This window comes from Caenorhabditis elegans, chromosome IV (assembly GCF_000002985.6).
Source record: "Caenorhabditis elegans chromosome IV".
Classification (NCBI taxonomy): Eukaryota; Metazoa; Nematoda; class Chromadorea; order Rhabditida; family Rhabditidae; genus Caenorhabditis; species Caenorhabditis elegans.
In genome coordinates, this window is record NC_003282.8 from 6,206,779 (window position 1) to 6,230,167 (window position 23,389).

The 23,389-nt window shown below is 32.8% G+C and overlaps 8 protein-coding genes and 16 non-coding genes across 25 annotated transcripts; 14 read left to right on the plus strand and 10 right to left on the minus strand.

Moving 5' to 3' along the window:
- Positions 1-42: 42 nt before the first annotated feature.
- ugt-24 (UDP-glucuronosyltransferase) lies at positions 43-2,681 on the minus strand. The gene is made up of 9 exons (NM_068530.6): positions 2,523-2,681; positions 2,259-2,475; positions 1,872-1,961; positions 1,637-1,747; positions 1,361-1,512; positions 1,083-1,312; positions 651-873; positions 410-546; positions 43-363 (listed from the first exon to the last, which is right to left on the minus strand). The coding sequence occupies exons 1-9, from the start codon at positions 2,673-2,675 to the stop codon at positions 90-92; spliced, it is 1,587 nt and encodes a 528-aa protein (NP_500931.3). The 5' UTR covers positions 2,676-2,681; the 3' UTR covers positions 43-89.
- On the minus strand, positions 304-324 carry 21ur-15446. The gene has a single exon (NR_055498.1).
- On the plus strand, positions 937-957 carry 21ur-8501. The gene has a single exon (NR_055499.1).
- Positions 1,057-1,077, plus strand: 21ur-8105. The gene has a single exon (NR_055500.1).
- On the plus strand, positions 1,848-1,868 carry 21ur-9180. Its single transcript, NR_055501.1, has one exon.
- A 512-nt stretch (positions 2,682-3,193) lies between the features above and the next one.
- 21ur-7554 lies at positions 3,194-3,214 on the minus strand. Its single transcript, NR_055502.1, has one exon.
- On the minus strand, positions 3,197-3,217 carry 21ur-14672. Its single transcript, NR_055503.1, has one exon.
- Positions 3,198-3,218, minus strand: 21ur-14135. The gene has a single exon (NR_055504.1).
- Positions 3,219-4,157: 939 nt separating this feature from the next.
- C49A9.6 (MATH (Meprin-associated Traf homology) domain containing) lies at positions 4,158-6,403 on the plus strand. The gene is made up of 5 exons (NM_068531.4): positions 4,158-4,470; positions 4,650-4,774; positions 4,821-5,162; positions 5,208-5,454; positions 5,999-6,403. Exons 1-5 carry the CDS (start codon positions 4,222-4,224, stop codon positions 6,116-6,118), a joined length of 1,083 nt encoding a protein of 360 aa, NP_500932.1. The 5' UTR covers positions 4,158-4,221; the 3' UTR covers positions 6,119-6,403.
- Positions 6,404-7,043: 640 nt separating this feature from the next.
- C49A9.5 (DUF272 domain-containing protein) lies at positions 7,044-9,601 on the plus strand. The gene is made up of 5 exons (NM_001383100.3): positions 7,044-7,360; positions 7,774-7,901; positions 8,353-8,883; positions 8,932-9,172; positions 9,217-9,601. Exons 1-5 carry the CDS (start codon positions 7,106-7,108, stop codon positions 9,364-9,366), a joined length of 1,305 nt encoding a protein of 434 aa, NP_001370584.1. The 5' UTR covers positions 7,044-7,105; the 3' UTR covers positions 9,367-9,601.
- 21ur-7822 lies at positions 7,490-7,510 on the minus strand. Its single transcript, NR_055505.1, has one exon.
- Positions 9,602-10,593: 992 nt separating the features above from the next.
- Positions 10,594-12,669, plus strand: C49A9.9 (FHA domain-containing protein). 2 transcript variants are annotated; one of them, NM_001027913.6, is made up of 5 exons: positions 10,594-10,911; positions 10,963-11,087; positions 11,304-11,846; positions 11,976-12,219; positions 12,268-12,669. In NM_001027913.6, exons 1-5 carry the CDS (start codon positions 10,657-10,659, stop codon positions 12,385-12,387), a joined length of 1,287 nt encoding a protein of 428 aa, NP_001023084.1. In that variant the 5' UTR covers positions 10,594-10,656; the 3' UTR covers positions 12,388-12,669. The 2 variants fall into 2 exon arrangements, 1 of the variants encoding a protein (NP_001023084.1); NR_131541.1 differs by having other exon boundaries at positions 10,657-10,911; positions 11,304-12,219; positions 12,268-12,387.
- On the plus strand, positions 11,054-11,074 carry 21ur-10461. Its single transcript, NR_055506.1, has one exon.
- On the minus strand, positions 12,574-12,594 carry 21ur-7234. The gene has a single exon (NR_055507.1).
- A 245-nt stretch (positions 12,670-12,914) lies between the features above and the next one.
- C49A9.4 (Cadherin domain-containing protein) lies at positions 12,915-15,319 on the plus strand. The gene is made up of 9 exons (NM_068534.5): positions 12,915-13,033; positions 13,190-13,358; positions 13,407-13,537; positions 13,590-13,947; positions 14,301-14,438; positions 14,490-14,569; positions 14,614-14,686; positions 14,739-14,918; positions 14,963-15,319. The coding sequence occupies exons 1-9, from the start codon at positions 12,948-12,950 to the stop codon at positions 15,068-15,070; spliced, it is 1,323 nt and encodes a 440-aa protein (NP_500935.2). The 5' UTR covers positions 12,915-12,947; the 3' UTR covers positions 15,071-15,319.
- On the plus strand, positions 15,311-18,231 carry C49A9.3 (DUF272 domain-containing protein). Its single transcript, NM_068535.5, has 13 exons — positions 15,311-15,432; positions 15,621-15,717; positions 15,764-15,935; positions 15,981-16,111; positions 16,315-16,453; positions 16,503-16,640; positions 16,688-16,764; positions 16,830-16,902; positions 16,951-17,106; positions 17,158-17,282; positions 17,391-17,609; positions 17,680-17,923; positions 17,970-18,231. Exons 2-13 carry the CDS (start codon positions 15,629-15,631, stop codon positions 18,126-18,128), a joined length of 1,722 nt encoding a protein of 573 aa, NP_500936.2. The 5' UTR covers positions 15,311-15,432; positions 15,621-15,628; the 3' UTR covers positions 18,129-18,231.
- Positions 15,577-15,597, plus strand: 21ur-7564. Its single transcript, NR_055508.1, has one exon.
- Positions 17,371-17,391, plus strand: 21ur-12682. Its single transcript, NR_055509.1, has one exon.
- On the minus strand, positions 18,225-18,245 carry 21ur-10297. The gene has a single exon (NR_055510.1).
- A 44-nt stretch (positions 18,246-18,289) lies between these two features.
- 21ur-12075 lies at positions 18,290-18,310 on the minus strand. The gene has a single exon (NR_055511.1).
- Positions 18,311-18,664: 354 nt separating this feature from the next.
- Positions 18,665-21,217, plus strand: C49A9.2 (Telo_bind domain-containing protein). Its single transcript, NM_068536.4, has 11 exons — positions 18,665-18,755; positions 18,875-19,040; positions 19,091-19,221; positions 19,268-19,445; positions 19,490-19,624; positions 19,666-19,815; positions 19,866-19,985; positions 20,214-20,338; positions 20,399-20,656; positions 20,702-20,945; positions 21,008-21,217. The coding sequence occupies exons 1-11, from the start codon at positions 18,673-18,675 to the stop codon at positions 21,134-21,136; spliced, it is 1,719 nt and encodes a 572-aa protein (NP_500937.1). The 5' UTR covers positions 18,665-18,672; the 3' UTR covers positions 21,137-21,217.
- 21ur-10718 lies at positions 19,780-19,800 on the minus strand. The gene has a single exon (NR_055512.1).
- 21ur-10130 lies at positions 20,413-20,433 on the plus strand. The gene has a single exon (NR_055513.1).
- A 194-nt stretch (positions 21,218-21,411) lies between the features above and the next one.
- C49A9.1 (Telo_bind domain-containing protein) lies at positions 21,412-23,244 on the plus strand. The gene is made up of 8 exons (NM_068537.3): positions 21,412-21,588; positions 21,638-21,803; positions 21,849-21,979; positions 22,302-22,566; positions 22,619-22,695; positions 22,740-22,812; positions 22,864-23,049; positions 23,099-23,244. Exons 1-8 carry the CDS (start codon positions 21,425-21,427, stop codon positions 23,213-23,215), a joined length of 1,179 nt encoding a protein of 392 aa, NP_500938.1. The 5' UTR covers positions 21,412-21,424; the 3' UTR covers positions 23,216-23,244.
- The last annotated feature ends 145 nt before the right edge of the window (positions 23,245-23,389 follow it).

Below are 23,389 nucleotides of genomic sequence, written 5' to 3' on the forward strand. Positions count from 1 at the left end.
TAAAAAATAATACAAAATCGAGTTTCTTGCAGAAAAAGGCGTGATTTTGGTATTAACCTGTTCAGTTTATTTTAAACATTTGTTAAATCCTACACTCTCTTATCCTTTGTACTACGATTTCTTGATAACATAAATCTTAAAAGTCTCACAAAAATATAGAAAACTGAGATTAGAACAGACAAAATAATAGTGAGAATATCAATAAAATAATATTCTACAATATTCTGGTGCCTTCCATAATTATCCAACATCGGAAGTTTTCCAAATCTTGCTGCAAACTCGACATGTTTCACTAGAACTTCTTTTGCATTAGTTGGTTGATTATTCAACATCTCTGCTAATTTTTTTGCATTTAGTTTGTAGCTGAAACAGAGAAAATATTCAACTAACAACTTTTAATTTTAAATACCTAGGCTTTGTCAATACATCGTTGAGAGTATCTCTGACCAAATCAAAATTTGAAAGGTCAGTTTTCTGAAGAACAGCTGCTCCGCCGTGTCTCTTGAGCATTTGAGCATTTCTTCCTTGATCAGCAAAAATTGGAATCTAAATAAAACTATTAGAATTTGTGAAGCGAGAACGTGCCTGCCTATCTACTACCTACTGAAGTAAGCAAATTAAAGGCTGATTTAGGTTGCCTTTTGTCTTACCATGATTGCTGGTTTTCCCATTAATGCCAATTCCATCACACTCGCCAATCCTCCATGTGTCACGAATACAGTAACCCTGGAGTCTGCCAGAAGCTCATTTTGTGGCAGCCAAGAAGAAATGAATACATTATCAAGATTTTTTGCAATGTTTACATTTGGATCTTCGTATTTCCAAATAAATGTAGTGTCTGGCATTGATGAAAAAACTCGGAGAAGAGTTTTTCTGGAAATTGTTTTTTACTGTTTCATACCCTGGATAAATTTAAAGAATTATCATCAAAGTTAATTTTGTATTTGAGGTAACAATAACTATGTAAGTTCTTTTTTAAAATTTTCTTTACAAAAAATTAAAATTTTTACTGTTTCACATGTTTGATGAAAAAACTTTGAATTCACTTTATTTCATCGAACTCAAATATAGTCAATACTCACTTGTACTCTTCAGGCATATCTTTGGATTTAGCATTTGATCCAAAAGAGATTAGAACATTCTTCTTTCGAATATTTAAAATTGCATCCCATTTCTTGTCAATCTTCAGAGATTTTTCATTGGTTTTCACTGTGAATCCACCGATTGGAATTATTTTATCAAAAGTTGGCGATGGAAAATCAAGAACTGGAATATGATTCGAAAAAATGAATGAAGCTTCAGGCAATACTTCCTGAAATATGAAAACTATATTTCTTGAGTGACTGAAAATATTACTTACTCTCCAGGATCTTTGTATTCCGAGAATATCCTTTGCCATTTCATATTCTTGATCCAAAATGTTTGCAAACGTAAATCTACCATAATAAAATTGGATGAAATTTAATAATCGTTCTTTCATTGTCATTCGATCGTTGAAAAATGATTGTGTGCCTGAAAAAAATTCTGGAAGTTGTGGAGCTTTATTCATCAAAAACTTTTAAATTTAAAAAGTCTAAAGTTTTCCAAAAAATGTTTGTTTTGAAGTGATCGTTTATTTAACTCTAATTGAATTCACCTGGAACATAACTCGGTGCAATTGGTTGTCCTAGTATATCGCTAACATGATCAAAACGGACACAGGAAAGCACCGTAACATGATCTCGGATTTTGAGATACTCGAAGATTGCTGCAATATATTTTCTATGAATAAGAGGAATTTTGAAATAGTATTTAAATTTTTTCTGTTTCAACATTAATTTATCAAGTTTTGTCCATGATTAAATTAATATCTCTGTTGAAATTAACATTACCATATGCACATCCGTCGACAGGCTCTGTAATTGCCAAATCAAAGTTTTCATCTCTGAGTTGGTCCAAGATTTTTTGTTGTCGCATCACTTCTGAAATTCTTAATTTTCTGGATTTGAGTTAGAAATTTTAATAGTCTTTTTTCCGATTCGTGTAAATTCAAAGCGGTCGAGTAGGCTTCTCAACGGAATATTTTTTGTGGTATTGTTTTCATGCAAATATTTGACTTTCAGATTAAAATTCTTAGAATTTTAGAATAACTTAAAATTTTAGTCATTTCTTGTGAAAAATGTATGAAATCAAGAAATGGAAGGAAGGCCTAGGTATTTTTGTAACGAAAAAAAAAATTTCCTACTTTTAGATCATAATTTTCAAAAAGCATAACTAACTTTTGCACTGTGTCCCAAAAAATCCGACAAGTGCATTTGATTTAGCAATCATTGCTGATGGGTGTGTAGAGTCGAATGTCCACAAACTTCCAGAAAATTGATCAATTTTGCTCATTTTTTCAACAACTTCCTCATCTGGCTCAATATAAATGACATTTTTAGTTTTCACGGAAGATTTGTCAAGTTGACTAGATTCAATTATTGGGCGGAATATTGTCTGGAAAAATTTAAAAAAATTAAAAAGTATTTAATTTAATTACGTACCACATTATGTCCTGCATCTGTTAAAGTATCAGCAACCGTGTTCAGTACTTTAATATGACTGTGACCGTACAAATTCGAATAAATTAGTATTTTATATGGAAGGGCAGCATTTAGAAGTTTGAATATAAATACAAATGTAGTTACTAAGTTCATCTGAGACTAAAAAAAACTTTTCAAAAAACTGTGTGTTGCAAAAGAGACTGCTGGTCTCTTTTGCGTAACATTGTGTGTCTATTGCGCAATTCTTTTTTTTCTGTTATTGTTAGAATGTAAACATTGAGCATTTTGAAAACAGGAAAATAGGGTTAAAGAAGTTGGTTGATGTGAAAAAAAAAGTCCAGCAAAAAATAAAAAATTTTCGAGTTACAATCTGAAATTGGGACAAAAGAAAAAAAACTGATTCACATGAGAAAAAAAACGCGCCTGATGTTGTGTTTGACATAACAATCATCGTATATTATCAATGAACAAATTGATTTGTTTTTTGTTATGAAATATACTTTTTTGTAACCCTTTGCCATTGTTTAGTAACTTTTTTAATATTTCAAATGCAATCAAAACCCAATTAAAGATTGTCCAAAGCAGCGTCGAAGACTCATCTGTGAAGTTACAGGCAAATTTTAAAGTTATTTTTATAACTAATAAATTTTCTTCGAATGTAAAATTATTGTTGAAATCATCAAACCGCTGCAACAAGCCTAGTGTGGATAAGGTTTTTTTTAATCGGTTCCCTGAAACTGTAAAAAAACCCTGAGCCTAATTTTTTGACATTATATCAAACTTCAACCAATAGATTGACAGACGAAAAAATAGATTGACAGACGAAAAATAGATTGACAGACGAAAAATAGATTGACAGACGAAAAATAGATTGACAGACGAAAAAATAGATTGACAGACGAAAAATATATTGACAGACGAAAAATAGATTGACAGACGAAAAATAGATTGACAGAGGGGGTGCAAGACTATTAGAGGCTGCAAGACTTATTTTCGAATGCTCCAAAACTTCGAAAAGTGACCAATTTTTGATTGCAAACTCAACGTGATATCGCTTAAACAACAAATATACATCTTTCTCCAATATTTCATCAATCAATTGAACGATTTTGATCAAAAACTCGAGTTCAATTTACCCAAAAATGGGTAAATTTATTAACGTCGCAACCTCTAAACAAGATATTGCTGAACTGGCAAACAGTCGAGTGCAAGACTATTAGAGGGCGGTTTAATATTTGATTCATAGATTTCCAGCAAATTCACAGGGGTGGCTGCGGGTCATTTTGTTTTGCCTCATTTGCAGAACTTAACTTTTTCTTTCAGCTTTACATAGTTGTCTATTATCAGTTAAATCAAAATATTTTCGAAAATTTTGCTGCTTTCAAATTTGTGCCTGAAAACAAGTGCGAATCGTTTCGAAACGTCCAATAAAATGCCAAAACTGGTGATTCAAATTTGCATGATGAAGGCAAACAAACCATATTTTTATTCCCCTTTTTCAAACGTTATCAGTTATCACAAGCGACTCTAGCCGGTCAACATTTTGTCTTCGGTTTATCGATTCAAACGTTTCTTTCTTTGTTTTTGTTTTATTCAGCGTTTTAACTTAATAAAACTTAATATATACTTTTACAGGGTACACAATACGAACCATTAAAGTTTAAACGATTGATTAAAAATAATAAAGCATTCTAAAACAATGTCCGGAAGAAAATTGTTCTTATTTGCCGCGAGAAGAGACATTACACGAGATGGTACATGCCTGATTCTCGCAGATCCAAAATCAGGAACTCGTCATTTCGAAAGTGAGAGTGATCTTAGAATCAGCGGAATTCAACTCGGAGATTTTGTTCATGTAAATGTAGATCCTGCTGGAAGACTTTACAACTTCTGCAAGACCAAACATACTGCAAACATAGAAGTTGAAACTGAAGGGAACGTGGCATATGTGAGTTATTTAAACAAATATTTTGTGAAACCACATTGGCGTACCTTACTTAAATTGATGTAGATCGAACCCTGAATTGAGGAAAAGTCAAGAAAATATGTTTACATTTGAAACTGTGGTTGAAAATTTGTTTTAATTTACGAAACTACGAAACCGACACAAAAAAAAATAGTTTTCAGATTCTGAACGTCTATGCCAAATTATCAGTAAGTGTTGGAAAACTGATATTTCACAATAATCTTTTTGGTGATGCAATCTGCCGGGAATCGTTGCTTCTGGGAGATTTTAGAATTCGAGTCAATTTGTATGAGATACCATACATATTTTATATTTCATTTCTGATATTCCAGACTTGCCTCACCTTTGGAAATTTCCAATGAGCGGAAATTACATTTCGAAGCTTCTCGTGCTGAACTTATAAAGCCCTATTCAATGGAACTTAGTAGAACAGACCAATCTGATCGAATGGACTCAGGATATTCATCAGTTTCAAGAGAATCGCCGCATCAATTAGATCAAACTGTCGGTAGGGGGTTTTCGACAGCTTTCGAAAATGGAGGAAAAATTATTGGAAGAGGATTTCAATCCGTCAAGCAAAACCCGGATATTATCAAACAAAGAGCTGTAGTTTTGAGTAGTGTTGAAAAACCAATTGGAACTCATTACTATTTATGGAATGTGGACTCCAAAACGTTTGTTCAAAATATGATCATTGATAATATGAATTAAAATTTCAGAGAGAGTCTGTTTGTCTCCAACAAACACCACTTAGAACAGGGTCACTTTTTTGATGGGAACTTCAAGAAAAATGCTGATGGAACCAGATGGACGTGCCAAAACTACGGACAACCCGTCGAGCAATTGGCTGAAGGGGGAATCAATCAACGGGGAAAAATATTCTTCACTGTGAAAATTGAGAACTTTCAACCAGCAAGAGGAAATCGAAAGTACGGCAGCGCTTTTAATAAATATTTTGGAGAAATTGTAAGTTTTAAAAAAGGAGAAGTGGGTGTGAGAAATTTATAGAAAACTGTAGTAAATTTTTAAGTATTCTCTACATATTAGTGCAGAATGCCGCACTTATTTTCGGGCTCTTTGCGACTGCCGCGCTTATTCTCGGACTTTCTTTAAAGTTTTCATTAACTACAAGATCTTTCACTATTTTAGTTTTGTTGAATTTTTGAGCATATTCGAGCACATATTCGATCAATTTCTTCCAATTTTTTCGAACTTCTGATGTCGATTTACTTGACATTTTTGTTCTAAACGATCAATAGAAACTTTAATGATAGTTGTTGAAAAAGAAAAACGGTAAAACTGAATTTTTAATATTCAATATTTCTTTTTACCTGAAGAACTAAAATAAATTAATCATTTTAAATGATTCAAAATTTAGTCCATTTTGCTGATTTTAAACTAAAGTTGCTCCCTTCCTGACAAAATGTTTTAGCAATTTCAATTAAAAAAAATGTTAGTTTACTTCATCTTTCAATAGTGTTACTTGAGAAAATAAAATCAATTATTTCAGTTAGAAGGAGATTCTGAAAATACAAAGTTATCAACCGATCATAACGGAAAAATGGTACATATCGAACGTCGTGGAATCGGAGAAAAAGATTATGTTTGGATGGTTACTCAAGTTTTATAAATGGGGCATTGCTGAAAAATTTAAAGAACCATGTTGAAGTCAATTTAACAATCGTATATTCATATTACTATTATGTTACTGATTCTATTACTAATTTGTTAATACATACATTAAAATTGTCACTTACTCTCTAAGTAGCATGTTCTTACTTGGCTCACTAATGAGGGCTCAAATTGTTTCATTAATTTTTTAGTTGGTAACATATTTTGTGTTGCACTGTTTTGTTTGCATCTTTTGTGTGAATGCATTACTTAAAGCCATTGAAGTTTAATAAATCTTTTTTTTAAATAGAAAATTGTGAACGCCCAATTTTTAGAACTCATTTCATGGCCAGAACTTGTGCTCAAAATATCAGTCTAGTAATATAATGTTTCCTGAAAATTAAGATTGTTTCATGATTTAATAAGAGAAGGAACGAGTATTTAGAATCACTTTATTAAAAAAAAAAATAAACGTAACCATATGGTAACACATTGTAGATGAGCATCCTTCGTGATTAATAGATATATCGTGTTTGCTTCTGTAAAAGCCTTTCTAATAAATCAAGATGTTTATTGCAATTTTTTTTATCTTCACCATTTGTTTTGTATATGATTTGAGCCATCACGGTTGTTTTTTTTTCAATAAGGACGTGAATCTCCTCTCTAATCTACCGTACTCTCTAAAACAAACAGTTACATCGTTAAAATCCAACATAAAATCGGAAATTCTACGTGCGTCACAGAACAATTAAAATTAATAGAGCTATTTCAGCATTTGAATTGCAAAAATGATAGGCTGGGCAAGAAAGGTGGAGCGTGAAAAATTTGTTTCTACAAGTGTGAAAACATTGTTGGAGGTTGAGTTTTTCAAATCATTAAACATTTTTAAAAAAATTTCCTACTCATCCACCCTTCTTTTTAAATATAAGTCATTTATATTTTAGGTTGCAATCACCAGAACTTGGTTACTATATACGACACTAAAGCACTTAATTGAGGAGAAGACATGAACAACTTCACAATGCCAGATAAGAAGTATTTTCTATTTGCTGCTCGAAGAGCAGATGATCAACTTATACTAGTCGTCCCAAAATCTGGAGAACGTTTTTTGATGAATGAGGAGTTACTTCGTAGGGACTATAACGTTCAGCTTGGAGATTTTCTTCACTGCAAAATCAACAGATCCAAAGAATTATACGACATTTCAAAAACGAAACATACTGCAAACATTTCTACAGTTGTCAACGGGGATGAAGCAATTGTAAGTTTTCCACTATGTAAATGGGTATTGTTATTTGTCTTTTTTTATAAATAGACTAGACGCTAATTTCGTAACAAGAATTCTGGAAAAAATGTCGGAAAACCTAAAAATCCGCACTGTCGGCACCATAGGTGTGGATCAACTTCCCTACTGACGTTAAGTACTCCACCTTTAAATATAAAAAGAACATGAAACTGGAAAAAAATTTCGATCGACAAAATCCGACAATAGGGGAAACTGATTTTTCCCTGTTTTTTGCCTCAAAACAAAATTGTCCTAAATTTTTAAATAACTGTTATTCGTTTTTGGTCATTTAGTCACAGTTTTCCGCACGGGCAGTAATCCTCATTGGAAATGTACCTCCTTAACTAAAAAACAACAACTGAGGTCAACCCTAGATGAACTATTTTCAGATAGAAAATCTCAGAGCCGATCTTGTTTCTAGCGATGAACTTTTGCTTTTTCAATCCCAACTGTTTGATGATATTAGATGCTGGCAATCCGATCAGCCAATCGGAAGATACTACATCAAAATGAGACTGTAAGTGGAACAGTAGCAAATACTTCAGCGTTAGCTTTAAGGAAAGTAACAACTTTGTTTTTCACAAGCCCATTTCCATCACCTTGAATTGAATTTCATTAGTTGTGAAAAAGGGTACAAAAATTTTCAGATTTTTAGGTTACTCGACCTTTTTCGACCAAAATCGAAAACTGGAAAACTGTAAAACAAAAAATAAAAACTCCTCGTTTTTGAAAATAACGGGAAAAAGTTCGAAAACCCCTCCAAAATTCGTCTTTCTCATTTTAATAGTAAGTTTATCATTACTTGTTCACTCCAATCAAGTTATATAAATTTCTTCTCTTGAACAAGTAAGACCCCGACTTTTTACTGATTTTTTGAAGCTGAACCAAAAAATGACAAAAAAAAAACCGATGCTGGCAGACACCGGCAGGTTGGGTTGTTATATTATTATATTTCAAAAAAATTCCAGATTCCCCACGTCTCGCGAAATGAGCGGCAGAATGATTCATTATGAAGTTGTAAAAATTACTGGATCGGTGAAATCAATAGAACTAAACAAACAACAAGGGAATTTTCAACAGAACATTGATTCCGGATATTCCGCGGCTTCTGAAAAAACTGAATCGAGTGCTGGATTTTCGCAATCTCCGGCAGCGGGATTACCATCTCCACAGAACTTAATTTATCCTGCAGGTAGCAAAAAAATAGTTTCACAGCAGGGCACACAGGTTGTTGGACCCGGATGCCCATTAGTAAAAAAAGAAGAAACTCCGGCAAACAAAATTATGGGCACGGGATTTCCAAAATCTACAAAAAGAGAAGAAAATGTTTTCGGATCCGAATTATTGCAACAAAAGAAAAACAATGAAAAGCCAGGCTCAACAGTTGGCAAAGGATTTACTACTTCACAAACGATAGGAGAGAAGCAAAGAGCTGTTGTGACAAGTATCGACGCAAAACGACCTGGTACATATTACTTGTGGAATCTCGATTCAAAAACGTTAGTTTGTTTAAAATATTTTTTTTACCTGACAGCATTATTTTTCAGTGAAGGCTTGCTCAAATCAACAACCCCGTTGGAATTAGGCCATCAATTTGCAGGAATTTTTGTAAACCAGGAAAATGGAAAATGCTTTTGCAAAGAATATATAGGTGAAATAGAACGAGTTTTGGAAGGCAAAGTGAATGATACAAATAAGGTGAATTTAACTGTTAAACTGCTCGATTTTCAACCAGCAGGGGTTAACAGAAGACGTGCAAGTGGGACTGCAAAATATATAGGAGATGTGGTACGTTTTTACACAAGTTTCTTGATTCAAAATCCTAGTTTTAGTTAGAAGGAAACACGGAAGACACTAAACTCACAATTGAATGCATCGGAAAAAAGGTCAACATTGAACGACGTAAATTTGGAGAGAAGGACTTTGTTTGGATGGTTACCGAGATTCGTAACTGTAGCCAATACGACCAAAAAATCTTTTAATCAACTTCAAATGTATGTTTCGACGGTCGTTGGAAAAGGATTCCAACGGCCTCAAATATTATTTTTTACTTTAAATTCAGAAATGTATTGTTTGACAAAAAACATTTTCTGTTTCAGAATATTTTAATCCTTGCTTGTTCATGTTTAATTGTAAAAGTAAGAATCACATATAAGTTTTTTCTTTATAATGTTTATTGAATATTAATACCTATATCTATAAAGTTGGAAAACTAAGTGCGTTGCTTTTTGTTTGAAACTTCCAGAAATGTTGTCAAATTACACAAGTAAGTTACAAGTAAGGTAAGTTGGTTCATCAGCGACATCAAAGTTATAGAGTTTTAAAGGTTCTTGAGGGGTTTTTTGGACGGATCCTGTTTGAGACAGTGAAAACAATGAAAATATGTTCACAATATCTTAAATGATGTCCAAAATGGATCAATAGTTTTTTGTGCAAAACTATTTATATTTTTTAAAAACTATTTTTCGATTCCTTATAAGTGCAAAACTAACAGAAAAATACGTTAAACCTGTGTCAGCAAATTAAACTTTTACTAAGAGTTCAGAACATATGAATCACCATTCGCATTCCTGTTAGGAGCATTTCATCACTTGTCACGCGTCAACGATAGAAAACGGGATGAAACTTTAAAATTGATAAATTGAACACTATGCATAGTCATGAAACGGTTGAAATTTATCTTATTTTTTACTCAGATTGAAAAATAAGACACAATTGCATATAAGGAGTACTATTCTAAAATGTATGTGATTGTGTTTTATTTATTTGCATAAGAAGTTGCGTTGAAAATTCTTCGAAAAAAATCCCATCGAGTGGATGTATTATTTTGTACAACGTAATCCCCCGTAATGCTACGTTTTACTTCGATTATGAAATGTGCTGTTTCAACGTTTTATAAATAACTTGTAGAAACAGTACCAGAAAAGTCGTCATGTATACGCTCCACAAAAACCACAATAACTTTTTATGATTGATTCTTTACAAATAATGAATCACTGTGTTTATTCCAGATATAAACGCCACATTCAACAATTTAAGACTGAGGAAGTTATGGGCGGAGCAGTATGAACTATAAAACTGAACTTTCCAAAACGATGACAGTGTTGTAGCGTTATCAGTTTTCTTTCGACTTTCCCGTTATATGTATTTGTCTTTTCGTTCTTTTTTCTTTTCTGAAATGTAATCAATAGAAACATTTTCAATTTCAGATTGGGAAACCTGAGCCTTGTTCACTAAAAACAACACTAAAGTATTTTATTTGAAAAAAAAACATGAACAACTTCACGATGCCAGATCCGCAGTATTTTTTATTTGCTGCTCGAAGAGACCAGGGTCAGCTTATTCTAGTCAATCCAAAGTCTGGACAGCGTTTTTTGATGAATGAGGAATTACTTCGTAGAGACTATAGAGTTCAGCTTGGAGATTTTCTCAAATGCAGAACCAACAGAGCGAGAGAATTGTACGAAATTTCACAAACCAAACATACTGCAGACATTTCAACAGTTATCAACGGGGATGAAGCTATTGTAAGTTTTTGAGTTCTTGTTAAAATGAATATTAACAATACACGTTCTTAGGTGGTAAATCTCAAAGTCAACCTAATTTCTCAAAATGGACTTTTGCTATTTCAATGCCCACTTTTTGATGATATCCGATGCTGGCCTGTAATACAAACAGGAAGATACGTCATCACAATGAGACTGTAAGTTGAAATTCTATTGCAATTTTGTTGAAATTTTGTGTGAAAAATTTTGAAAAATCTTTGAATTTTATTGAAATGCAAAATACAATAACATGAAAGGTGAATTGTTGGTTTTTACAATTTGTTATCAGTTCGAGAGTATATTTATGCGTCATATGCTTCTTGTTTGCACCGAAAATGAAAGACTGATATAAATGAATCACATTTTTTTTTCAGATTAAATACATCTCGCGAAATGATACCTGGAAAAATTGTTCATTTTGAAGCTGTTGACATTGCAGCTCAAGCACCAAACGAAAGGTTTGTAAACTCCGGACAAAAAGTAGGCTCCGGATTTTCAACTACTGCTAAGAAACCAGAACCTATTGTTGGAACTGGATTCTCGTCGGCTTCAAGAACGGAATCGCCAAAACCAAATTCGACGGTCGTAGGAAAGGGATTCCAACGGCCTCAAACTCCAAAACAAAATACAAAAGTGGTGGGAAGCGGATTCCCATCTCCACAAAAACAGGTAACCCCGGCAAACAACAATAAAGTTGCTGGCTCGGGATTTCCTAAACCTCCCAAAAAGGAGGAAAAAATCGTTGGTACTGGATTTCAACCATCGAAAAAAGATAAAAACTCTGAAAAGCCAGGACAAATTGTTGGCGAAGGATTTACGACTTCGCAAACAAAAGAGGAAAAGCAGCGGGCCGTTGTCACAAGTATTGACGAAAAACGACCTGGTTTATATTACTTGTGGAATCTCGATTCAAAAACGTTAGTTTGTTTGAATTTACTTCACAAGCAATGTTTGATATGTCCATCGGGAATCTCGTATACTTGGCATTGGACACACGATGGAAACATCGGAAATAATTTTTGTTAATTGAAACTTCTATTTTTCAGTGAAGGATTGTTCAAAACTACAAAGTATGTTTTGGCACTGGGTCATCATTTTGAAGGAACTTTCCAGAAACAGGAAGATGGAAGATGTGTTTGTAAAGAGTACAAAGGGCCAATAACTGAGCTTTTGCACGGCGGCATCAATGATAAAGAGAAACTATTTTTGACGGTTAAAATAACCAAATTTACACCGGCAGGAGTCAATCAAAAATTCTCAACTGGAACAGCAAAGTACATCGGAGAATTGGTGAGTTTTCGATCAGCTGTTCTATTTATAAGACAAAAAATGTTTTAGCTGGAAGGAAGCACTGATGAAACTAAATTAACTGCTGGATGCATAGGAAAAACCGTCAAGATTGAACGCCGTGGAGTTGGAGAGAAGGACTATGTTTGGATGGTTACTAAGATTTTGTAACTGGTGACAATAAGGACATCAGCTTTTCTAACTAACTTAAATTCTTTTTTACTTCTTTTCTTCTGAATTAATTGTGTTTTAAGGCGGCATTCTATGTTTCAGAATTTATTTACGTTTGCTTTTTCATGTTTAATTGTAAAAGTAAGCAATTTTTCCACCGTCAATCTTTCTATATTAAAAAAAAATTAAGTTATTCAAGTGTTGTGAATGGTTCTAGGATTTTTAATTTTAAAAATCTAATATCTGAAACAGTGCGGATAGACAACATTTAATAAAGCAAAAAATACATCTCCTAAATACATATCATCAAAACTACAGTTTTATTTGTGTATTTTATAAAAAATATTAAAGTTTGGTTCTCTTGATATTTCAATGCTCATTTTCAATATTTATTTCCTATCACAAAAAGCGTTTTCAGTTACGACTTTCTCGTGCAGCATTTTTCCGAAAACCGCGAATCACAAAAATTTCAAACCAAAAGTTTGATTCCACTTTCAAGATAAGAAAAACTACTTTTTTTGCCTATCTTTCATGTATTGATTTTATAATTTCTGTCGCAGATGGCCTCAGATTCGCTTACGTTTTTTGCTGTCAACCGATGCGTGTACGCGAATAGTGGATCAGTTATTATTTTATTTGGGTTGAGGTAACTTCATATGGTCCGAGTCGATAACAAAATTTTTCTCATTAAAATTGTTGTTGCTAAAAATTCTGATATCATTTAAACACACTTTCGCAAAAATATGAAGGAATATAAATCAAACACTAACAATTGTACATAGAACTCTTTGATATTTTTCAGCCCTCATAACAAAAAATATACTGTACTCGAAAGTGAATTACACCGTAACAATGTTCATCTTGGCGACTTTCTTAATGCCTGCTTGATTAATGAAACAACATTGAAGTTATTCCAAAAATGCTCTCATCCTAATGATGAAAATGTTAGTGTCGTACAAAACGAGGCATATGTAAGTTGATTTTTCTGCGAGGAACCTCAAATCCGTTCAACCTTTCAGTTGAGATTTCCATCTGCAGAGGCAACGTTTGATAACAATGGATCTTTAATTTTTAACACAAGAAACTTTGGACCAATAGTATCATCTGATCAGAATTTATCTCCCGGAAGATATTATATTGTTATCAAAGCGTGAGTACCTTTTTGGCGCCAGGAAATACTCGGAAATCTTATCAATGTTCAGAACGGGGCAATTAGAAAAGGGTGACATCACCTTGTGTGCTGATGTTATTGATGAAGCCAACTTTTATGAAGAACCAAGAAGTAAACTATCCCGAAAGGGTATTTCAAGATACCCAACTATAAAATCTCACCGTTCAAACTCACCATCCGATGGTGCATATGAATATATTGATGTGATTTATCCAGGCGATCAAGAGTATGAACATCTTGAACATTTTAATACAATTCCTTCAAATAACTTATATGGAATGAGAGCTGCTGATCAACTAATCGAAAACAAAAATGTAACACTTCCAAAATTACATCCTCCAGCTCCTCTACCGAGACGTTTGAAACCAGCCTTGAGCAATCCGACTGAGGTGATTTATTCGAAAACTTTTCTGGAAACAATTCATAAGTCACTACAAACATTTTTTTTGCATAATGGGACAATTTTGAAACGGGAAAATATTGAACTTAATGTTTTTAAAAGCAAGGTAGGCCAAAAGGTTTCAGAATGTTTACCCACTCCTAGAAATACTTAAAATCGTCCGAGGCCAGAAGTATTTTGTTTGTGACAGCGATACATTCTAAAAATTGTTACAAAAAAATTGTTACTCTAACTTGTGTCGACTTATGGGCCGGTTTTGCATCATTTTTTTAGTTTGAAAATTAGACTCATAAGCGATACCAGTTGCAGTGTGCCAAAGATATTGCGATTTTTTTTCTTTAGACGCCAACGCGTACGATTTCTACTGACTCTCGAGATGGTTATACAATTGAGCAGTTAATCGAAAAACTTCCCACTCTGGAACTTGAAGGAATCGAAAATAGCGTACCGGTCCCACAAAAACCTTCTGCCCAAAATCTGGTAATACATAGATATATAGAAAACAATATGCAGTTTTTTTTTTAATTTCAGATGAAGGCATTTGTCCATTCTGTTCTCCAACACCCAAACCAGGTTAAAATGCATTTTATATGGATTTGTGGCTTAAACAAGTGAGTTCCGAGTTTCAAGAACAACCAACAATGTAATTTTTTAGAAACGCCGTACTCAAACTGCCCATGCATGACTTAGAGCTGGGACACTTTTTCGAAGGAATTTTTGAGGAAAAGGTAGATTTTTAATTGAAATTTCTTAATGAGCATGAGAATAATATTTTTACAGCCTAACGGAAGTTGGGAGTGCACGAGACATTTGAGAGAAATTGAGCCACTTCTTAATGGAATTATTGTCCAGAATGGAAAAAAGGAAAAGGTAGAGCTGATAAGCACAATCACGCAATATCAACCAGCATCGATTAGCTTGAAGTATGCACAAGGATATGTGAATCATCTGGGAGTTGTGGTTGGTTACATTCTTTAATTTTTAATTAAAAAGAATCATTTCAGTATGACAAGAACTCAAGGCTGAACCCAGACTCTAATGGAAGAAATGTTAGAATTCAGAAGTTGAAGTTGGATGGAATATTTGAATGGGTGGTCACTGGATTTGAATAATTATTTTTGTATTGTTTTTTCATTTTTCGAAGTAGCACATCAAAACCAATTAATTTTACACACTTTTAACACTTTACAAACTTTTGCGAAAAAAAAACACTGTTTCAAGATTTGTTTGTCTCTTTGCTAGTTTATTGGAAAATCTTGATTTGTATGTACCGGTTTTTCGTTCGGCGAGGCTTAATATAACCTCTTATCAGTAAAATTGAGCGGAAAACTAGAGAAATCATGATAAAAAATACAACTCTGACCGGTTTCACTTCCCAATAATTCTACAACTAACAGTGTGCAAGACTGTCAATAATTCTAATTCTAATTTGTCTTGGTTAAACTAGTATTTGTGGAATATAAACAACTTCCAGGTATGAAAATGGAAAGTTATCGAATTAGAGGACTAAAAAATGTTTCATATGCATTATTTTGTTTGACAATAATTGTATTTTTTTGTGATTTTATGTAAACATTTTTACAAAAGTGATAAAATGTAAATTACATAAATTTGAGATTCGTACAATGCTATGCCCAAATTTTATTGAAAATAGATTTGCAGAAAAAAAGATGACGCAAAAAGATGTATGCAGGTTTTTCGCCGCATCCAGAAAATACTTCACCGATGGTGAAACATTTCTAACTATAATTGCTCTTGGGCAAGTATTTCCCGTTACAGAAATTGATAATTTAAGATTATTTCAGTTCACATAACCATTTATCATATCGCGTGTCCGAAGCAAAACTTGAAAGGAATGGGATCAAATTGGGAGATTTTCTGACAGCCGTTGTGCCACTTGGACAACCAATTCATAGCTTTCGCAAAATGGAACACACACTTGAAGTAAAAGTATTCAACTCGATGAATTATGCACAAGTGAGTTTATAAAATAATCGTTATCGTGACACATTATATTCATAGATTGAAAAAATCACTGGTACTGTTGAAAAAAATAAACATGGAATATCTGTTTTCAACACAAAACATTTTGGACAAGTCGGATGTCTTGATCAAAATATTCCCTTTGGAATCCATAAAATTGTTTTGAGAGCGTGAGTTAATTGTATTTTTTAAAAACAATTATGGAAGTAAATTGAGCGTTTATTTATAAATAAACCGCTTCTAAATCAGGAATATTGCAAATATTGGCTACATCAACAATGAAAATTCCTGGAACTGTAACTATTTTTGTTAATTTTACTAGGACGCAAATTTGTTTTCTGCAGTTGAAACCAATATTAATTTAATTTTTCAGAACGACTTCGAATGAAAAAAGTTTTCTCGATAATCTGAATTTTGGCGCATTCGTGCAAGGAAACTATGAAACAAATCTATCGGAAACTAAGTTCATAAATACAAATGTAGGTGGTCAAAGCACGAAAAATGAATCCAAAGTAAGCCGTAAAAAATTAGATATATACGTAATTTTCTTGCGAATTTCAGATGGAGTACATTACTGAACTGGAAAAGGAAATGGCTAAGATGAAAGCTATACAATATGAAAATGAAAAAATTTTTGCCAAGCCCCCAATCCCATTACCAAGGTCAGCTAGTAAACCAGTGGAAAAACGACAAGAAATGGTAATCAAAATCAAACAATTTAAGTGTAAAAAATGATAAAATTACAGATGAAGGCATTTGTATATAATGTTACTTTGAAGGATAATAAGAACAATTACTTTTTATGGATTTGTGATAAGAAAGAGTACGAATTTTAAACATCCTTCTGCTAACGTTTTCTGCAGTTAAAAAAATTGATTTTAATTTCAGGAAATCAATTTTAATATCAGATGAGAAATCTTTACAACTCGGGCATTTCTTTGAAGGAATTTTTGAAGAAACGGTATTTAAATTCAAACTTCTATTTTTTAAAGTAACCCAATGATTTCAGTCAAGTGAAAATATGAATTGGATCTGTATCAGATATGTCAAAGAAACCAACGAATTTCTCCAAGGAGAGATTGTTGGAAACAAAATTCAAGTGAAAACGGCTTTAAGCAAATTTCAACCAACGCCAAGGAACTTTGTAGAGCACATTGGGTTTATTGTGAGTTTCAAAAGCTCCAGTACAAATGATTTTTTATCAAATCTTTTTCAGGTCACAAATGTCCGGGCTAAGCTTAACCTTGTTGGGAAAGATTTGATATTCCAAAATAACTTGTTTGGTGATGCAATTTGCAGAAGTTGTGAGCAACTGGATGATTACATAATTTCAATTAAATTGTAAGTCATTTTATGGACGGAATTTTCAATTACACTTTTTGCGGTTACGATTTACTTTTAAAAAAATTTCTGAAAAATTGTTGGATAGTTTTAAAACGATGTTTTCAGATTGCCAAAGCCTGTCATAACATCAATTGGAAAAATAATATATTTTGAAGCAAATGAAATCAAGAAAAATCAACCAATGTCATCAGAGACTCAAGGCCAGAGAGAAAAAGTTTTAGGGACTGGATTCCAAAAGAAGACTGAAAAAGTGATGAATCAAAGAGCTGTGGTTCTCAAATTTGTTGAAAATCGGTACTATGTGTGGAACATAGACTTGAAAAAGTGAGATTTTAGTGGAAATGTTGTTTGAGATGAAATAGCAGTCCATGTAAGTACTTTGAAATATTTTCAGAGAGTGCGTGCTCAAGTTTGACGAGTACCCATTGGAAAAAGGCCATTTTTTTGTTGGAGATTTTGTGGATTGTAAAACGGGAAAATGGATTTGTATCAAATACGTGAAACCAATTGATGGATTCATTGATGGAGGACTCAATGTTCGTGAAAATATTTATTTCACTATTACGCTTGAACAGTTTCCAACTACAGAAGATGCTAATAGAAGAGGTTCTGCATTTTCTGAATATTTCGGAGAAGTTGTAAGTTGAAAAAGCTCAAAAGTTTGTTGATGATGTTTTTTTCAAGTTCGACGGAAAGTATGCAAATACTAAAATAACCAAAGAATTGATTGGAAGAAAAGCAAATGTTGAACGGCGATCTATTGCAAGAGGGGAATACGTTTGGACGGTCGTCAAAACATTCCCACCAGAAGCCAAACCCTTAAGCAGTATTACCAAACTGTGATAATTTTCCCTCATTTTTGTTAAATATGCAGAAATTACTTTAAAACGGAAATAAACTGTTTTCAATGTTGTTGCCATAAAATAAAAGTTGTAATAATGACCGTATGTGTTGTTTGAAATATCAAATATGTCATGTATACTTCCAAAACAGATTCAATGCAACAGCAAAATGTTAATGCTGAATTAGTGTTCCTCTCTGTCGGGACAACATATCATTTTGGTTTGAAACTGTAATTTTTTGGGCCAAATTTCGCATCACACACAACTTCTTGAATTTTTAAATGAGACGATTTCATTAAAAACTAAATCAAGTTCGATGTTCATTCTGATCAATACAAACTGTCAATTCTATTTGACTGATTGAATACAGAAAATGATAAGGGCATGCTTTCAATAGCTATTTAGTTCTCAATTTCAAATAGGAGTCAGCAAGTTACTTGCAGTACAATTTTAAATTGCTTGTTTTTTGTGCAATGGTTACTTTTTTGGTTACTTTTTTCTGAACCTGGCTTCTTTAAATTTTTTTTACTTTTTCAGGTAAAAAAATGTCAAATCGATTCAAGTTTTTCGCCGCCATTAGAGAATATAATCCCGAGGGTGAAGTGTTTTTAAGAATTATCGGTACTGGGTTAGTGTTATTATTTAATTTTTTAAGGGTATTCGTTTCAAATTTCTAAATTTTATGCAGAAAATATTGGACGAGTCAAAAAATTTGACAAACGTATGATGTTAAATAATTGTTTCCAGTTCCAATAACAATCTAACATATCGTATTATGGAATCAAGACTAAATGAAGTTGGAATAAGTCTGGGTAGTTTCTTATCTGCTGTTGTCCCAATGGGGGAACCCATCAGAGATTTTGTGCCTGAAGAGAGAAATTTCAAAGTCATCATTGATGGCATTGTTGCCATGGTAGAGTTACTACATACATACATATAAAAATAAGAAACTGCAAATTTCAGGTTGAAAACATTGAAGGCAATTTGGAAAAGAACGAAGAGGGAGTTTTAGTATTCAGTACAGAAGACTTTGGACTAGTTAGAGCTCTTGATCAAAAGCTTTCACCAGGCCAATATCAAATAACTGTTCGAGCGTGAGTTTTTGACCATTTGGTCAAATTTTCATTTTTATTATTTTAGAACAAAGTTTTCGGAGAGAAAGATATTTAAAAATATGAATTATTGTGCTGAAGCTCAGAAGATTGCTCCATTGGTGACTGCAACAGAAAGTGAATCAATATTCAAGAGAGTTGCCTCATTCTTTCAAAAATCGCCGGAAGAAAATAGCCTCGAGTCAACTAGCAAACAGGCTAATGAGGTAAGTATAAACTGAGAGCAATAAAAAAAATAAACAGCTCCCAGGAAAAAGACTCAAGTGTGCAAGATCTATCAATGGCAGAACTCATCGAAATACTGCCAAATCTCGATCAGAAATCGATTAATCAACCGACACCAGCACCAAGATCAATGGTGGGATCCGTTGGTATAACTCGAACGGTAAATTTCAGAGTTTACAAAACATTTAATTTTGTTTTCAGATGAATGCATTAGTTTGCGATGTCATCCACCAAGAGAAGGAATGCATTCATTTTTTGTGGATCTGCGAGATACAACAAATATCCATGTTTGCTTCTAAATCGCATTATCTGTCACCGGGTAAATTCTTTGAAGGACTATTCGAAAAGAAAGTTCGTAGAAAAAACTGATATTTGATACAGGAAAAAATAGTGTTTTTAAGGAAACTAATTGGGAGTGTATAAGATTTGTCGGAGAAAAGAAAGAACTTTTGAAAGGAATAACTGACGGAGACAAATTTAAAGTGACACTAACCAACGAACAAGGCTTCCCCGTATTCACTGTAAGTCTGCTGAAAATGGGTGGTTTTTGCCCAATTGTCAAGTGAGACATTTCGATTCAGATGTCGACTGACTAGGTTTTTCGTTAAAACCCAAAAACATTCAGCAGTTGTACCGCTCGACATAAAATTTAACGAACCACGAACTGATTTTGAAACTCGAATCTATTCCTCTAGCAACTTACCAAAAAATATCAAACGAGTAATGTCTGAAGCAACTATAACTTTCAGGTTGAAAATTTGTACGCCAAGCTTATTGCATTCGAAGGAAAATTTGTTTTTCACAACAAAACTTTCGGAAACGCAATTATTGGGTGTTATAGACCTCCTGGAGATTACAAAATTACTATCAAATTGTGAGTTGAATTTATCTGAATTTATTTTGTGTTTCCAATTTATTTTTTTTTCACTTACAGACTTCCTATACCATTCACTACTCCAACCGGAAAATTTATTTGTTTTGAAGCAATCCATTTTGAATCAGCAGATGTACTTAGCTCATCTAATACTAATACAACTGAAAATAAGAAAAAAGTGACTGAAAAAGTGAAAGAAAGGGGAATTCGACGTCCTCAAGATCCAAAATCAAAAGGAATACAAAGAGCCGTTGTTATACGGGTTATCGAGAAAGGGAATAGTACAGATTATATTGTATGGAATTTGGATTCGAAAATGTAGATTGAATCAGCTTTTGTTTAATCTAAAAATTTAATTTTCAGGGAGTGCATTTTCAGATCTGCAAAGCATGAACTAGAAAGAGGTCACTTTTTCTCTGGAAAATTTGTGAAAAAATCTGATGGATCTCTGATGTGCACCAATTATGTTAAACAAATTAAAGGATTTGTTGAAGGTGGTCTGGATGAACATGAAAATATATATTTCACCGTTCCAATTCAAAACTTTCAAGCGGCAAGGGGAAATAGAAAGTACAATTGCGCATTTTCTGAATATTTCGGTGAAGTGGTTTGTTTTTTTTTTAAATTTACATACATGCAACTTTAATTCTGTTGCAAATATTGTTTCAGTTAGAGGGCAAGGCGGAGAATACGAAATTGTCAAGCAATTGCAACGGAAAAACAGTCAACATTGAATGGAAGAAGATTGGAGCGTCTGGAAGTGACGAATATGTTTGGATTGTTTCTAAAATATTTTGATTCTGAAAATATCCATTACTTGTTTGACAGAATGTTTCTTCATTTTTAATTGCTTTGAAATGTAAAAAAAAATATTTATTTAAATTTATATTTTTAAAATAATTTTCTGATATGCTTTTTGAAGTTTCAGATTAAAAGCTTTTTTTATTAAAAATTGTAAAACTGTTGTTTGTCTTAGAATTATTTTTAAAGAAAAAGGTTTATTAGTTCAAGTGTGCATTTTAAAGAAAACCTGCCGTAGCGACACTTACTACTAACCATCTATCGACTCCTTCCACACTGATAAGAATGACATTTTTGCTGAAAAGTTGCTCCACATTTTTTGAAAAATTTTGTTGTTGTTGTAAGAAATATGAATCTGAATGGAATACACAATTGGAGTCAATTTCTTTATTTGCTGCAAGAAGAGGTTTTACTGATGGAGAGCCTTATTTAATTTTATTTGGATTATGGTAAATTATTTTTCAATTTTAAAAAGTACAATTTTTGAATATTTTCTAGCCCAAATGCAAATAAAACATTTATTGTTTCGGAAAATAAACTATCCGATTCAAACATTTGCCTCGGTGACTTCCTCGTGGCTTGCTCAGATTCTCCAAAAAACTTGAAAAACTTCAAAAAAGTTCCATATCCACTAGACGTAACAGTTGAAGGTGATTATGCTATTGTGAGTTTTTCATAGACTTTGAAAACGAAAATGTATTAATTGCAGATAAGTTATTCGTCAATGGAAGCTATCAAGGATATTAGTGGAATATTGATTTTTCAAACAACCGATTTTGGTCCAATTAGATCGTTGAATCAAAATCTAGATTTAGATGAATACAATATTACTGTGCACGCGTGAGTTTTTTTCATTGAAAAATTAAAAAATCAACGGAACATTTTTGCCAGAAATCTGTGAGAGCATTGTTTAAAATTAAAGCCTTATAGTAAGAATCTTGTAACAGGGGAACATGTTTTCAGGCTCAAAATTCTGAGCATTTCTTACCGGTAGGACTGACAATAAACTTAAATATAAATTTAAACTTATACTTTTCGTTTCATTTTTAAATGGTTTTTTTTTAAATCCCTGGAACTAACAAAAAACGTAGAAGGTTTTTAAAAATATGGTTATAATCACAATTAGAATATTTGAAAACTCATCAAAAATATTCAATTTCAGAACAGGCGTATCTGCAAGCGGACATGTAATTGAATTACGTGCCAAAGCCCAGCCTGCTTCAAACTATAGAAACAGTTCAGTTTATGAAAACCCCAGTTTTCTTGATGATCTCTCAGATGAACCCCTGGAAATCAAGAAAACGATTTCTAATAATTCTCTAGATGGTTTTTCCATGGAACAGCTTATCCAACAACTTCCGACTCTGGAACTTGGTGAAGCCGAAAATAGCGTACGCGTTCCACAAAACCTTTCTGCTCCACGGCTGGTAATATTTACAGTTGGGGAAATAATTCCTGCGAATTTTGTTTCAATTTCAGATGAAAGCGTTTGTGTATTCCGTTCATCAATATCCACATACTAAATTTCACTTCCTGTGGATTTGTGATATCATGGAGTAAGATAACGTGTTACTGCTCCGATATATGATAAATATTTTAGAAAATCTATATTGAAACTACCACAATATGATTTTGAGTTGGGTTACTTTTTTGAAGGAATTTTCAAACAGAAGGTAACTTTTTTGAAACTGTTCAGGCTCCAAGGATATCTTACTAAATTTCAGTCAAATGGAAAATGGGAATGCGAGCAGTACAACAATAAAATCGAACCATTAATTAATGGAACAGTAGTTATTAATGAGTACAACGGTAATGAAAAAGTGGAACTTACAACTACTGTCACAAACTATAAACCAAAGAATAACACAAGAAAATGGCCAGAAGTTGAAGCAAAGTATTTAGGAGTTGTAGTAAGTTTTGGGAAATTGTTTAAAAATCTTTTTTTAATTCAATTTTCAGTATGACAGACACAATAAACTTCCCAAGAACTGTGAAGGGCAAAAAGTTGAAGTTCAAATGATGAAAATTGATAAAGAACAATATGGATGGGTTATAACAGATATTTTAAATGAGTAAAACAACTCCTTTCAATGAATATTACTTTTATTATTTTCAAAACATTTGTTTTTGCAAATCTTGGTGGCAGACTGGCATAATTTGATATGTTGTAAACAGCAATTTTTCAAAATTTTGTCTCGCTTTAAAACTTTACTGAAAAAGTAAAGACTAAAAAAACTCGGATGACAAATT

Excerpts from the sequence above, each read along its gene's own strand:
- C49A9.2 (NM_068536.4), top strand. The coding sequence starts at position 18,673 with ATGTCAAATCGATTCAAGTTTTTCGCCGCCATTAGAGAATATAATCCC. Across the intron at positions 19,625-19,665 it reads CCGTTGGTATAACTCGAACG|ATGAATGCATTAGTTTGCGA; the intron begins GTAAATTTCAGA and ends TTTTGTTTTCAG. Across the intron at positions 20,657-20,701 it reads TGGAATTTGGATTCGAAAAT|GGAGTGCATTTTCAGATCTG; the intron begins GTAGATTGAATC and ends TTTAATTTTCAG.
- C49A9.1 (NM_068537.3), top strand. The coding sequence starts at position 21,425 with ATGACATTTTTGCTGAAAAGTTGCTCCACATTTTTTGAAAAATTTTGT. Across the intron at positions 21,589-21,637 it reads TTAATTTTATTTGGATTATG|CCCAAATGCAAATAAAACAT; the intron begins GTAAATTATTTT and ends AATATTTTCTAG. Across the intron at positions 22,567-22,618 it reads ACCTTTCTGCTCCACGGCTG|ATGAAAGCGTTTGTGTATTC; the intron begins GTAATATTTACA and ends TTTCAATTTCAG.
- C49A9.3 (NM_068535.5), top strand. The coding sequence starts at position 15,629 with ATGACGCAAAAAGATGTATGCAGGTTTTTCGCCGCATCCAGAAAATAC. Across the intron at positions 16,765-16,829 it reads TGGATTTGTGATAAGAAAGA|GAAATCAATTTTAATATCAG; the intron begins GTACGAATTTTA and ends TTTTAATTTCAG. Across the intron at positions 17,107-17,157 it reads TAGAGCACATTGGGTTTATT|GTCACAAATGTCCGGGCTAA; the intron begins GTGAGTTTCAAA and ends AATCTTTTTCAG.
- C49A9.9 (NM_001027913.6), top strand. The coding sequence starts at position 10,657 with ATGAACAACTTCACGATGCCAGATCCGCAGTATTTTTTATTTGCTGCT. Across the intron at positions 11,847-11,975 it reads TGGAATCTCGATTCAAAAAC|TGAAGGATTGTTCAAAACTA; the intron begins GTTAGTTTGTTT and ends TCTATTTTTCAG. Across the intron at positions 12,220-12,267 it reads CAAAGTACATCGGAGAATTG|CTGGAAGGAAGCACTGATGA; the intron begins GTGAGTTTTCGA and ends AAAATGTTTTAG.
- C49A9.5 (NM_001383100.3), top strand. The coding sequence starts at position 7,106 with ATGAACAACTTCACAATGCCAGATAAGAAGTATTTTCTATTTGCTGCT. Across the intron at positions 7,361-7,773 it reads TCAACGGGGATGAAGCAATT|ATAGAAAATCTCAGAGCCGA; the intron begins GTAAGTTTTCCA and ends AACTATTTTCAG. Across the intron at positions 9,173-9,216 it reads CAAAATATATAGGAGATGTG|TTAGAAGGAAACACGGAAGA; the intron begins GTACGTTTTTAC and ends TCCTAGTTTTAG.
- ugt-24 (NM_068530.6), bottom strand. The coding sequence starts at position 2,675 with ATGAACTTAGTAACTACATTTGTATTTATATTCAAACTTCTAAATGCT. Across the intron at positions 1,513-1,636 it reads TGCACCGAGTTATGTTCCAG|GCACACAATCATTTTTCAAC; the intron begins GTGAATTCAATT and ends AATTTTTTTCAG. Across the intron at positions 1,313-1,360 it reads GAATACAAAGATCCTGGAGA|GAAGTATTGCCTGAAGCTTC; the intron begins GTAAGTAATATT and ends TTCATATTTCAG.
- C49A9.6 (NM_068531.4), top strand. The coding sequence starts at position 4,222 with ATGTCCGGAAGAAAATTGTTCTTATTTGCCGCGAGAAGAGACATTACA. Across the intron at positions 4,471-4,649 it reads CTGAAGGGAACGTGGCATAT|ATTCTGAACGTCTATGCCAA; the intron begins GTGAGTTATTTA and ends AATAGTTTTCAG. Across the intron at positions 4,775-4,820 it reads TTTAGAATTCGAGTCAATTT|ACTTGCCTCACCTTTGGAAA; the intron begins GTATGAGATACC and ends CTGATATTCCAG.
- C49A9.4 (NM_068534.5), top strand. The coding sequence starts at position 12,948 with ATGGCCTCAGATTCGCTTACGTTTTTTGCTGTCAACCGATGCGTGTAC. Across the intron at positions 13,034-13,189 it reads ATTATTTTATTTGGGTTGAG|CCCTCATAACAAAAAATATA; the intron begins GTAACTTCATAT and ends GATATTTTTCAG. Across the intron at positions 14,439-14,489 it reads AACCTTCTGCCCAAAATCTG|ATGAAGGCATTTGTCCATTC; the intron begins GTAATACATAGA and ends TTTTAATTTCAG.